At 41.5% G+C, this 12255-nt stretch overlaps 1 protein-coding gene across 2 annotated transcripts; it reads left to right on the top strand.

The window, feature by feature from the left end:
- Window positions 1–260: 260 nt before the first annotated feature.
- On the top strand, window positions 261–7106 carry LOC115684142 (nitrate regulatory gene2 protein). Of its 2 annotated transcripts, none has more exons than XM_030608841.2 (6): window positions 261–558; window positions 1339–2173; window positions 2993–3177; window positions 4592–4815; window positions 5263–5593; window positions 6530–7106. In XM_030608841.2, exons 2-6 carry the CDS (start codon window positions 1378–1380, stop codon window positions 6980–6982), a joined length of 1989 nt encoding a protein of 662 aa, XP_030464701.2. In that variant the 5' UTR covers window positions 261–558; window positions 1339–1377; the 3' UTR covers window positions 6983–7106. The 2 variants fall into 2 exon arrangements, with proteins under 2 accessions (XP_030464701.2, XP_056161883.1); XM_056305908.1 differs by having other exon boundaries at window positions 1288–2173.
- The last annotated feature ends 5149 nt before the right edge of the window (window positions 7107–12255 follow it).

Genomic DNA, 12255 nt, shown 5'->3' with positions numbered 1-12255 from the left:
TGGAAAAAAAGGAAATTTGTTATTTAAGAGGGGTGTGTGGTTGGTTGTTCTTGTCCTCTAGCAAAAATCGAAAAGGAAATTTCCTAGCCAACCTAATGGTCTCTCTCGGAGGGTAATATCGTCCGTTTAAAGTACGAGGGTCGCCAACCGAACTTGCTGAGGATGATGCTACATGAGTACATCATCTCCTATCCTATGTACCGACATTTCCTAGTAATAGTATGGTACCATCGTTACCGAAAATAATGGAAAAAATAATGAAAGAAAGTTTCTTCCAAGTTGTCCTCCTCGAATTGCTTTGGATACCTGCTTCTGCTTCTTCTTCTTGATCGGGCCCCCAGCTCCTCCTCCTCCTCTTCTTCTTCTTCTTCTTCTTCTTGGTCCTCGAGTCAGCGATTCCCCTTTGGGGACGCCACATTCTCTGAAGGAAAAGGGACGGGGGGAAGGAGATAAGAAAATGCTTAAAGAAAACCCATCTGGTCCTTCTTTTCGTTGAGGAAATCGAAAAAAGCAAAGCGAGCGAGGAAGAGACAGCGGTCCTCGTCGGACATTTTGCAGGTCAGGACTCTGACGAACGTTTCTTCTTGTCCTCACCTTCTTCTGTTCCTTATTATTTTTTTTATGGGTTTCTTCATTATTCTGGGATTAAATAGTACATTGTCAGAGTGTCTGCTCTGAGCAGAGAAGTCTGGCGAGAGCGAAGAGTACTCTCTCTGGACTGGTGGACTCTGGAGCAGCTGGATATTGTTTCTTTCCCTGTTTCTTTTCTGGGTCTTTCTGGTAGTGCTCCGTCGTTGTTGCTGCTCTCTCTGTTCCCTCTTAGTGAGCAAGAGGAGGAGGTCGGCTTTTTTTTCTTCTTTTTTCTTTTATTTTTTTTGCATACATTTTTCGGATAGGATTTCTGGATCTTGGGTGGGTTGCGTTTTGAGGTCGAGATGGTTCGTAGCTGAGTGGGAATTCAAGCGATCTTGAAGGTGTAGGTGGGTCGTCGGCTTGTTGGGAAATTCTTTTTCTGGATAATGCTCATGACTTTCTGTGTTTTAGAATTTTGGGATATTCTCTGGGAAGGTCCTTTAGCTCATTCGGCTGTACTTTCCGTGTTCGAGAAAGGAATTCGAATATAGATTGTTCTGGTTGTTGTGGCGCTTGTTACTTAGAAGGGAGCGGAATCTGGTGAGGGAACCGTGATCTATGCGAATAGCATTCTGGGTTGGGAACTGGGTCTTGGTTCTTGGTTCTTGAAATCAGCGTGAGCTGAGCAAAATTTATGGGATGTGGTCTGTTCAGGGCAGTGACTTTCTCCTAGCGTGCTTCAAGACCTTGAATTGGTGAATGTAGGTGAACCCCGACTAGAATTGCAATATTGGATTATTACTAATGGGTTGTGTCGCTTCGAGAATTGATGAAGAAGAGAGGGTTCGGGTGTGCAAGGAGAGAAAGAGGCTGATGAAGCAGTTGCTGGTGTTTAGGGAGGATTTTGCTGATGCCCTGTTGGCTTACTTAAGAGCACTGAAGAACACGGGAGCGACGCTCCGGCAGTTCACTGAGTCGGAATCGTTGGAAATCGAGAACACTTCGTGCGGCCTGGCATCGCCTCCTTCTCCTCCTCCCCCTTTGCCTCTATCACCTCCACCTCCTCCGGTTTTCAGTCCGGATATTAGGAGGCCCAATAAAAGTAAGGAAGAGATTACTAGCAAAGAAGAAAGTATAGAGATCGATGAGGATTTTATTTGCGCCCCGCCTCCTCCGCCTTTCCCTGTCTCATCCTGGAAATTAGGGGAACCTTTTGAGGCTTCTTTGCTGTTGCACGAGAGAAAGAATGAAGCGGCAATGGAAGCGAACTATGAGGAGAATTGGGTGGAGAGTAAAACGGAGTTTGAGGGAGAAGATGGGATAGAGGAAACTCTGGAAAGGGGGACGGTAGATCTCTTGCCCAAGAAGGAACAACCTGTGGAGTTGGTTGATGATACTTCATTGCAGATGAGCTGGAACGGTAAGGAAAGTGCTGATATGACCATGGAAGTTTGGAAAAGCAAGAAGTCCTTGGAGGGTATTGTGAAGAACTTGGATGAGTATTTTCTGGAAGCATCAGCTCTTGGTGGGGATATAGCTATTCTTGTGGACATCAATTCATGGGATAGTTTCCCACCCAAGAAAACAAAAGAACACAAGAGTAAGTACCATATTTGGATGCTAATTCTTTTTATTTGATATTTTTCTTACTGGATTCTGCCTCTTTTCCCCTTGCAGTTCAATAGTCATTTTGATGTGATTGTAGAGCTTAAGTCTGCTTAGATTTGTGCGGGTTCCTGTTTCTGATGAGTTTGATGTTGTTCAGCTATTTCAATAAGGCCTGTTGTTGCTCAAATCTGATACAGCATGCAAAAGGATTTTTGCTTTTGTGTTTTTATTGTCGTTTTGGTGTGAAACTCTTTCACAAACGAAGATTCTTAAGCAAAGATGGGTCATTCCTCTGAATCTTGAGGCCATAACATAGAGAGAACAAGTAGTGGACTTTTGATGTGATTGACTGAGTATATTGACGTTTAGTGAATTTTATTTTGCTGTTATCTGTCGAGAGTTTTCCTCAATTACTCCCTTTGACTTCGATTTGTCTTGGATTTGTATCTTACTTTCAGCGTGTTTCTAGTCATGTGATGCAGCATATAATTGGTTCCCTAATATATTCTAGTGTGTTTGGTTGACCAGAGCATGTACACTTCAAAATAGGAAGCTCACGCTTTCAAGTCTTTGTCCATGTTGCTATAATTACTTAAAACTTGAGTCTCATATTTTGACCCTAATTTCCTTAATTAGCTGGATTAGTTTGGATTAATCTTTTTCAACTAGATCTGAGGTTTCTGTGTCCAGTACAATTTAAGCTAGTTCTGCTCTGCCTCCATTACTTTCCAAGTCTATTGCTTGCTCTACCATCACCTACCGTTTGCTTAATTTTCCCGTAGGTGCTTAAAAGTAACTCAACTTTGTACAGGGAAGAGAAGCAATTCTGCTAAGGTTGTGAGTGCTCTTTCGTGGAACTGGTCCTCTAAGTCGCTTCAGCTTACGAGAGATGCTGCTGAGTGTCCTGGTCCTAGTGAACCCTGCATGCCGGGTGCTCATCGGATTACAATTGAAAATTTGTTCACTGCAGAGCATAAGCTTTATAAATACTTAAAGGTAGGATTTTGTCCATGATTGCTCTCCAATTTTATTGAGAAGATGTCCTATATGTGATTCTAGCCGTTCAGATATATACTGAATAGTGTACAATTAAAGCTTAGCTAGAGAGGTAAATGGCTGTGCTCATTTTCAAGATAATTATGGCCTTATTGTATATGAAAGATGTTTCTCTGTGCAGTTATGACTGGTGTCTGTTGCCTCTTTCATACTTCACATTACTGTACCTGTCCAGTTTCTTTTCCAGTCTCTAGTAAGAGTGCCACTTAAAAATGGGGCATCTTGCCTCATTGAAGTCAAGCATTTTCTCCCATTTTATAGATCTCCAGAATTAAAAGTAAGGCCCCATCTAGTTAGTAGGAATATGACAATCAGACTAGGATAACAAGAATCGGGATCAACAGTGAGAAGTCAGGATCGTATTGACCATATCAGAATCACCAACACCTTGGAATCATAATGGAACATTTCTATAATTTGATTTTATATGGAAAATTTTCTGAATATAGGCGGATCGATATCTTAGTCGTAGACATTTCTGTATGTGCATGCTTAACTTTTTCGTTTGGTCATGCTTATGCATTTCTCAGAAAGTCCCACATTAGTTAAAGCATGGTTGTGAAATATTTGATATCGAGTTCTAACATCCAGTGGCCTGAACATGTGGGATAAGAATGTACTTTCCCATGTTAAACCGCGAATTCAAAATTTTCTCCTTGCTATTAATGTAACCTAATAACCCTGCATACTGTTAGGTCAAGAAGTAGCAATTATGTAGATGAGCACATTAGTTTAATCTGGATAAGTTGATTAAGCTTGTGAGTGATCCTTTGTCAATTTGACATAGTGCTGTGATCTAGGCGTCACAGGTTAAATTGGAAGTGTGAATTGGCAGTTGCAGTAGGAGAATGTTGTTACACATGTTGATATTCATTTATGTTAATCAAGTTCAAGCACAAGTGAAGTGTATAAGCACGTGATCTTGGTGTAAGTTTGGATGTTGATACTTGAACTTGGAAATTTTGATCTCTTTACCTGAATGCAGTTTAAGTGTATATGCATGGTTTTCTATAGAAATTTTCCATTACACTACAGGACTTCGATGATTTTGCTTAAAGATTTGGTCATAACAAATTCATTTTAAAGTGGTCCTGAATGTAAATGTCAATAAAGCATTGTCATTGTTGAGATTAAGTGTTGGCAGAGACATGCTTCTGTTTGCACTTACCTTATTAACATGGTCCTGACATGATTAATTTTGCATCAAGTGGACTAGGACTGCAAATAACTTTTCTCCCAAATGTATGTGTTATGATTTACAATGGCAAATGATTGATTGTCATATTAATAGCTACTTTCTAGCTTTTTCCATGTTCCCGCTCCAATGCTCTTCTCTCCATCATATGTTCTGCAGGAAGAAGAAAATGCGAAGCTAGAGTACGAGAGAAAATTATTGTTACTGCAAAAGCAAGAAGATGAAAACCATGACTGGGCCAAGACGGACAAAACCAGATTGACTGTGGAGGGTCTGGAGTCTGACCTGGTTATTCTGCAGCAATCCATTAGTAGAACTTGTGCACTAATTCTGACTCTAATAGATGAGGAGCTCCACCCTCAATTGGTTGCATTAACTTCTGGGTAAAAGTTGTTAAGCATTGATTTTACATGAGTTCCCTATTCATATCGAAAATGATAGTTATAAGCTCTCAAAAGTTAAAGTAGTTATAGCATGATGTGTTGTCAAAAAAAAGGAGGTAGATTGCGACTCAGACTCCTGTGTAGTTTTGCACCGTTGAAATGATGATGTGACGTGGGATTAAATGAGAAATGAAGCAAATAGGAAGATGAACAGTCAAGAAACCATAAAACGTACTTAATATCTCATGTTTTGGGATAAAATAAATAAGTAAGCTTATGCACGTCCATTTGTTTCACTAATTATGGTATAAGTTGCCACAATGGCAACCTTCAATAACGCCATCTTAGGTATGCTTTTCTGGTGTTTGCTTTCATGTTGCTGTTTCTAATATGAATCTAACATTGGCATCACTACTTTTCTGCCTCCATCTTATTTTGATTTTACAGGCTGATGCACATGTGGAGAACAATGTATAGATGCCATAAAGTTCAGAACCATATTGCACTCCAATTAAATCATATTTCAGTGAATCAAGTAACAAAGCTTTCTTCAGACTTCCATCGCCAGGCCGCAGTACAGCTCGAGACTGAGGTGGAATCATGGTACGACAGCTTCTGCATGCTCGTTACATCTCAAAAAGGTTATGTCAGAACACTCTACAGGTGGTTAAAATTGACGGATTGCCTTGCGGATGATCAACTCCAGAGTAATTTCTCTTCTGCACTTTGTACACTTTGCGAGGATTGGCAGCTTCACCTTGACAGAGTACCTGATAAGGTAGTGCCATTAACCTGATAACCCTGTCATGCCAATGACTAATTTAGAATCTGATGCATGAATTGAAATGCTTATTTTGAATGAGAATGAACTACACCATCACTTGGCTGATTGGAAACCGTATATTGATAACTGATACAGTCACTTGATAGTTCACGTTCTTTTGGTGTTTTCTTTGCCAATTGTGGTAAAATGTGCTGTCTGGATGTGTAATAGATTCTTGGATGGTTAATGCTGGCTATGACTACAATAAAACCAAGCTTGACACCGGCAAAGGCATGGTCATTGGTAGTATCTTCTATATAGTTATTATCTAGTCACGGTTGCAGTTGTACGGGCAATGTTCGGACACATGGTCTGCTATTTTTTTCTTGTACAGTATGACATCTGTTAAATACGTACTTTGTTTCGGAGCATCTTTCCTTACTTCTATCTCTTCTTTTCTGGTTTAATGTGGATGGCAATAGGTTCTTCTATTTTCATGAAGTTTCTATTATTGTTTCTTATGTCAATTATCTCACGCTGTGGGGCTCTGCACGCTTGAGCTTCGGAAGTTCTCCAATTTCTTTCACAGTTGACTTTTTTGTTTCATGTTCTATAATGAACTGAGATTTTGATAATGTGACAAATCGTAAAATATAACGCTCAGTGGGTTACTGCTGAGATATCTTTGTTTGGCAGCATTCTTGTTGCTTATCACATGTATGGTCAACTTGATATTGATTGTACCAGATGGAAGTGGCCATGATTGATTGTTTGTTGGAACTCGGGATATTAACTATTGAGTAGTCTACAATAAATTTTGTGTGACGAGCTAGTATCAAGAAGTTCCCGTTAACTTGTAATCTAGATGATCCTGACATTTCAGAGTATATCATCGTCTGCAATATTTTTCTTCATGGGCAGCATTTATTCTCTCTGTTTTATTGTTTGCAGCCGGCTTCAGATGCCATCAAGAGCCTTCTATTGGGTGTCCGCTCTATCCTTTTGCAACAGGCTGAGGAGCTAGACCTGCAAAAGAAAATCGAGAAGCTCGAAAAGAAGTTGCAAAAAGAGTCATCTTCAGTGGATGAAATGGAGAAAAAGCTCGAGCGAGGCTTTTCCACAGACAACTTGACTTTGGATTTGGGTCCTAATCATCCTCTAACACTGAAGCGTGCGAAGATCGAGGCCTTGAAGAAACGGGTGGACGATGAGAATGCCAAGTTTGCGAACTCGGTCGAGGTCACCAAGGCCATGGCCCTGAACCACCTCAAAAATGGCCTGCCTCGCGTTTTTCGGGCATTGATGGAATTCTCGAGCGCTTGCACTAGGGCATTCGAGGCTCTTAATAACCGTGGCGAGCAGGTAGACGCCCATGTAGATGAGTCGCGGGTTTTACCCGTGTGATTTCATGGGTGCCTCGGGCTGTGTGTGTAGCTTGTTTCATCATTTGGTAACAATGATAAGGTGGCGTTGCATTTGCATGGATATACCTGTGAATTCTTTCTAATTTTTGGTTTGATCTTAGCTTAATTGTGATGCCTTGTGGGTGTTATTCTAGGTGCTAAGATTGCAGAATTCCTGTAACCGACACCCAAGAGATTGAGAAAGAATAATTTTTTATGGCAAAAAGGCCACTTTAGTAGGAGAATTGTGTCTTTACAGAGTGTGTCGCGAAAAATTAATGATTTTGAATATATTTTCGTAGAAATAAATGAATAACCAAAAAATATTTTCAAAATCGTTGGATTGTTGTCGACGTTCTCGTTGTAGCCAAACTGATTCTGGAAGGATGGGTCAACCACAATGCCGTGGACAGTCAGGCCTGTGAGCGCTGCAACATCGCCAAAGGGTAATGGACATCGTGCCTCATGGAAACATGAAGTAGTTGAAGCACTTGTACCAGAACACCACCAGTGCAGAGATGGAAGTTAGAAGTCTTGCTTCTCTATCAACGGGCGTATGGCAATTTCGCCCAACTCGGGCCCTTCTGCTTTATCGAATGAGCGACCAATTCGGATAGTGACTATTAGCAGGGGCCGAACACCGAGTCGTTGACGTGCTCCACCCTTCCAAATCACCCAACTGCTTGAGCAACATCGCAAGAGGAAGCTTCGTGGTACTGAAGTACTTCTTACTCAAGAGCTTCCTCCAAATCAGCTTGAGCAACATCGCAAGAGGAAGCTTACTTCTTACTCAGAGCTTCATTTACTGCTATGGCATCCGGGTCAAAAATGGCCTTAGCGACGTAATCATCGACCTCTCATCAGAATACGTAGTAGAAACTTGCTTGAAACCCTCGACCTTGACCTTTCCTCACACCTGGTGTGTTCACCATCGCATTTGGCGCGAAGTTACCATCAATAAGCTTCACAGAAGCAATCAGTCGTGCTTGCAACCATTGATTGAGTACTTGAAATGAAGGAGATGAAGAGTTAGGCCTTGTGATCAAGAGAGAAGGAACTTTGTCAAAGGTTTAAGCACTCAAGGCAGAGATTTCGAGGCTTAAATATGTTTTTGTCTAAATAGAACATGCCATTGCACTTCACCCATTACTCAATCAGCACTGGGTCAAAAAAGGGGATATATGTTGATACAAGCCCCAACATAAAGAAACTGATGGCCTGAACCATGCCATGACAATATAGTTAACCCATAAGATCCGATTGATAGGATGCCTAATAAGTTCATTTTGATCATGAATGACATGACAATATATATGCCCTACAAAGCCCATTGATGGAATAAATTATGAGCTCATCGATTATGAGTTTCCAATGGGTAGAGTTAAAGTGAAGTACGTAACACGTTGCAAAGATCGATCGACTTGAATCATGTACAAAAGTTGAAAACCAAGTCAAGAAGGATCCATCGATTGTGGGATAATTGTAACTAAAGAACCGAGAGAAGTTACAAATCATCCTTATTGAAGCGCGCAAGTTGAGACAGTTAGAGATTTTGGTGAAATTACTAAAACTTTCTTACCTTAACCTCGCGCAATTCAGCTTAAACCTTTTTACTTAGAACCTTCTAAATTTTTGTTCACATTCAATCATCCGCCATCTTTTGCGGCCGGAAGCTGATCGCTACGCCGGTTGTCTGACGCTGCTGCGGCCGAAAATTACGTGAGTAATTTTTAATACTTTTTTATTGTTTTTCGAATTTTTTTTTTTCTTTCTTTTTTTTTTTTTGCCTATCTTCTTTCCCGGTCGCCGGCGACCGGCGACCGGCGAGAGGCTGAGGCCGGCGAGGTCCACCTCGCCGGCCAAGGGCGAGGCTGGCCTCGCCGGCACTGGCGAGGGCCAGCCTCGCCGTCGCCGGGCGAGGTCGACCTCGCCATGGCCAGGGCGAGGTCGGCCTCGCCGTCGCCGGGCGAGGCCTCGCCCAGATCTGGCGAGGTCGACCTCGTCGTCGCCCTGGCCATGGCGAGGTCGACCTTGCCCGGCGACGGCGAGGCTGGCCCGGCGACGGCGAGGTCTCGCCAGATCTGGGCGGCCTCGCCGTCGCCGGGCGAGGCCTCGCCCAGTCATGGCGAGGTCGGCCTCGCCCGGCGACGGCGAGGCTGGCCAGGCGACGGCGAGGTCTCGCCAGATCTGGGCGGCCTCGCCGTCGCCGGGCGAGGCCTCGCCCAGTCATGGCGAGGTCGGCCTCGCCGTCGCCGGGCGCCAGCGACGGTCGCCCATGGCCGGCGAGGTGGACCTCGCCGGCCTCAGCCTCGCCGGTCAGCCGGTCGCCGGACCGGCGACCGGGGAAGAAGATAGGCGAAAAAAAAAAAAAAAAGAAAAATAATTTGAAAAACAATAAAAAATTATTAAAATGCCACGTGACGCCGGACCGGCCTTACGTCAGCCGACGACTTGGCTGCCACGTCAGCCGGCCGGCCAAAAGCCACGGATGGATCGAACAAGATAATCATAGTGCCAAGCAGGATTGAACTAAGAAAAAGGCTTAGGGATCGAATTGCACAATTTCAAAAGCGTTAAACTTTTTCGTAATTTTCCCAGATTCTTGCGGTAGATAGAAGTCATAATGAATTGGTCCATTTAAAGATACAGGAAGAATCAAAGTGAACACACACAATCAAGAGCAATCATGCCATCACTATAAATGGTAGCAATACTTTAGATTTTGACACTGAAGATATGAAGATGGGATGATCATTTGTAACAAATTGATTTAGAAATTCGAGTTCGATTAGGTTTTGCAATTCCGGTACTCATCTTTGCTTATAAAAGCTTTCCAGTTGCATTTGTAAGCTTTTTACTTTCTATACATATTACAGTCATCCCTCTTAGCAGTTCATGTTCATCTTCACTCATTAAGCAACCATAGCCTCCAAGAATGTAAGCCATTTCTTCTAAATCCAATAAAAGTTTATACGATTTCCTTGTTGTTTTCACTCATTTGCTTGTGCTTTATTTAGTAATTTGAACTTTGCAAAGTCCTTAAGGCATCAAGGCATATCAAAACCCAATTACTTTTGATTTGAAGTCAAATTTGACACTTTAATTGGCCATCGATCATCCTAGATTGGACCTTAATCACTAACTGAAACCATTGAACTTTTGGCGGCCACAACCTTGCACAAATACACGTAACAATGTCAAAGAGCTGAAGTTAATTATAATTAATGCCATTAATCATACTTCGACTATGACTTTGAATATGATATTAACTTGGGCCAATGTTAATGAGAAAATTCTAAGACCATTGAGAAAAAGAGGAATCTCTTAAGTCGGGTAGTCATGATTAAGCAGAGTCATTGACTAAACAAAGTCAAGTTGATTGATTAGTACAATATGTTGGGCTTCAACAAGGAAGGAGTAAACGGTATGTTGACTTGCACATGTAATCCCATATTGATTGTGAACACCAGTATTCATTGTGACAAGCCAATAATATCAAGTTGACAAAATGGCAACAGTTATCTATTTACTAATAGCGGAGTTAAAATCAATCAAGCCAGTGTGAATTGAGAGAGTCGAGAAGCATTGACATCGACTCACAAGATCTGGCTGAAACCAAATCGATAGCAAGGATAAAAATAATGGAATAGTTATTGTAGTCAAACTCTAAGGAGCAAATAGTTACCGAAGGTGTAGGCTAACAATTACAGTCAAACAGTTATTGCATCGAGCTCCTTAGGGTGGAACAGTTATCACCATCAAATATGGAGCCAAATTTCGAATTTAAACTGAGCGATCTAGACTTGAAAAGCCCATTTTAATTTTCATTTAAATCATTTGACCCGGTTAGGATGTGGTTGCTTGGTTTGGTTCCGAAGCAGAGTTTCGTGCGATAGCACGTGGAGTTCGTGAACTGTTATGGCCGATGGGGGCATATTTATCTATTTCCTTTATTATTTTATGTATGGTAGCAATAAAGTTGATATTATAATTTTGACCTTTTAACTTTATTATAAATAGATAGCTGGGGGTTATATCGACTTGACCAAACATTCATGTTAGTTTTTTTGTCTCTCAATAACAACAAACAGCCCATAAGCCGAGCAAAACAAGCCGAAACCCAAAGCCCACATCCACCATCTCCAAACTCCAACTCTAAAAACCTTTGAAACAGGAACCCCTCGATCAAAGCAATGGAGAGAACAATATATGGTAGAAGACGCATTTCTGAGTGAGAATGGCCTGAGTTTGACGTGCTTTGATGTCTTTCTGGTTTGTATTAATACTTGGAAGAGGGAAGGCAATGGAAAAGTGAATATGTATACTATTCAAATTTACGTTTCTCGTGCGATGTGTTTATTGCGCTTCCGCGTGCTAATAATAATTATGAGTATTATTGAAAAGGACATGTGTCACGAGTGACGTTCTGGGGCGGCACATCAATGATCTTTCCATCTTCATCAGTGCCAAGGACTTCGAAGAATGCTAGCTCGATTGATCCTTCCAAGCTACCATGAGATACCACTCATATTGGTACTTGTTCACTCACACGTCACAGCCTAGTTTCTCGTCCTTACTTATACAAGAGGAACATTTATAACATTCACAAAATTTTACCATTTGCATATTTCATAGTAAATATTAGTACCAAAGATAGTTTTGAAATCATCAAAATTTCATAGGATTCCGACATTATTAGGACAGCTATTGAAGCTGCGGAGAAAGCAATATCTCCTTTGATATCTCCAGGACTTTGGTCTCCACAAGCCGGCTTATGCAGAGAGAGAAAAAGGTGTGAGAAGACACGGTCCAGATCCTGAACTTTTCTTTGGCCTCTTTTCTCTCTGCACAAATCTCACAGAAACACTCTGATGATAATGACTCACCACCATCTTTTCGAACAGCCATATTGAGCTAGATTTCTAAGGATTGTCACCTAAACGTGCGAATTCTAGCCTAACTAACATGGAATCGACTCAAGTTGAACTACATGCTCTACCTATGAACTACGGCTACATGAAGACAAGTATCCTAAGGTTTATCTAACATGCAATCAATCGTCGGTTTTATGAAATTAAACTAGTTCTAACGGTTTTCGATTTACCAATTCTACCTTGATCATATTGACTATAGATTGAAGTTAACCTTCAATTTTTGACTATAGACAATTCAAGGATCATAGAATGATCATTTAGAATCATTTATTACAATTTACAAAATGTTTGAAGGGGTTTGATGTTGATGATCATTTCAGCAAAAGTAAGCACCTTTGAC

Source organism: Syzygium oleosum, unplaced genomic scaffold (assembly GCF_021117445.2).
Source record: "Syzygium oleosum isolate NSW1041296 unplaced genomic scaffold, Sole_v2.1 Sole_v2.40, whole genome shotgun sequence".
NCBI classification, from domain to species: Eukaryota; Viridiplantae; Streptophyta; class Magnoliopsida; order Myrtales; family Myrtaceae; genus Syzygium; species Syzygium oleosum.
Note: the sequence above shows the minus strand (reverse complement) of the source record. Positions and strands in the feature narration are given on the sequence as shown.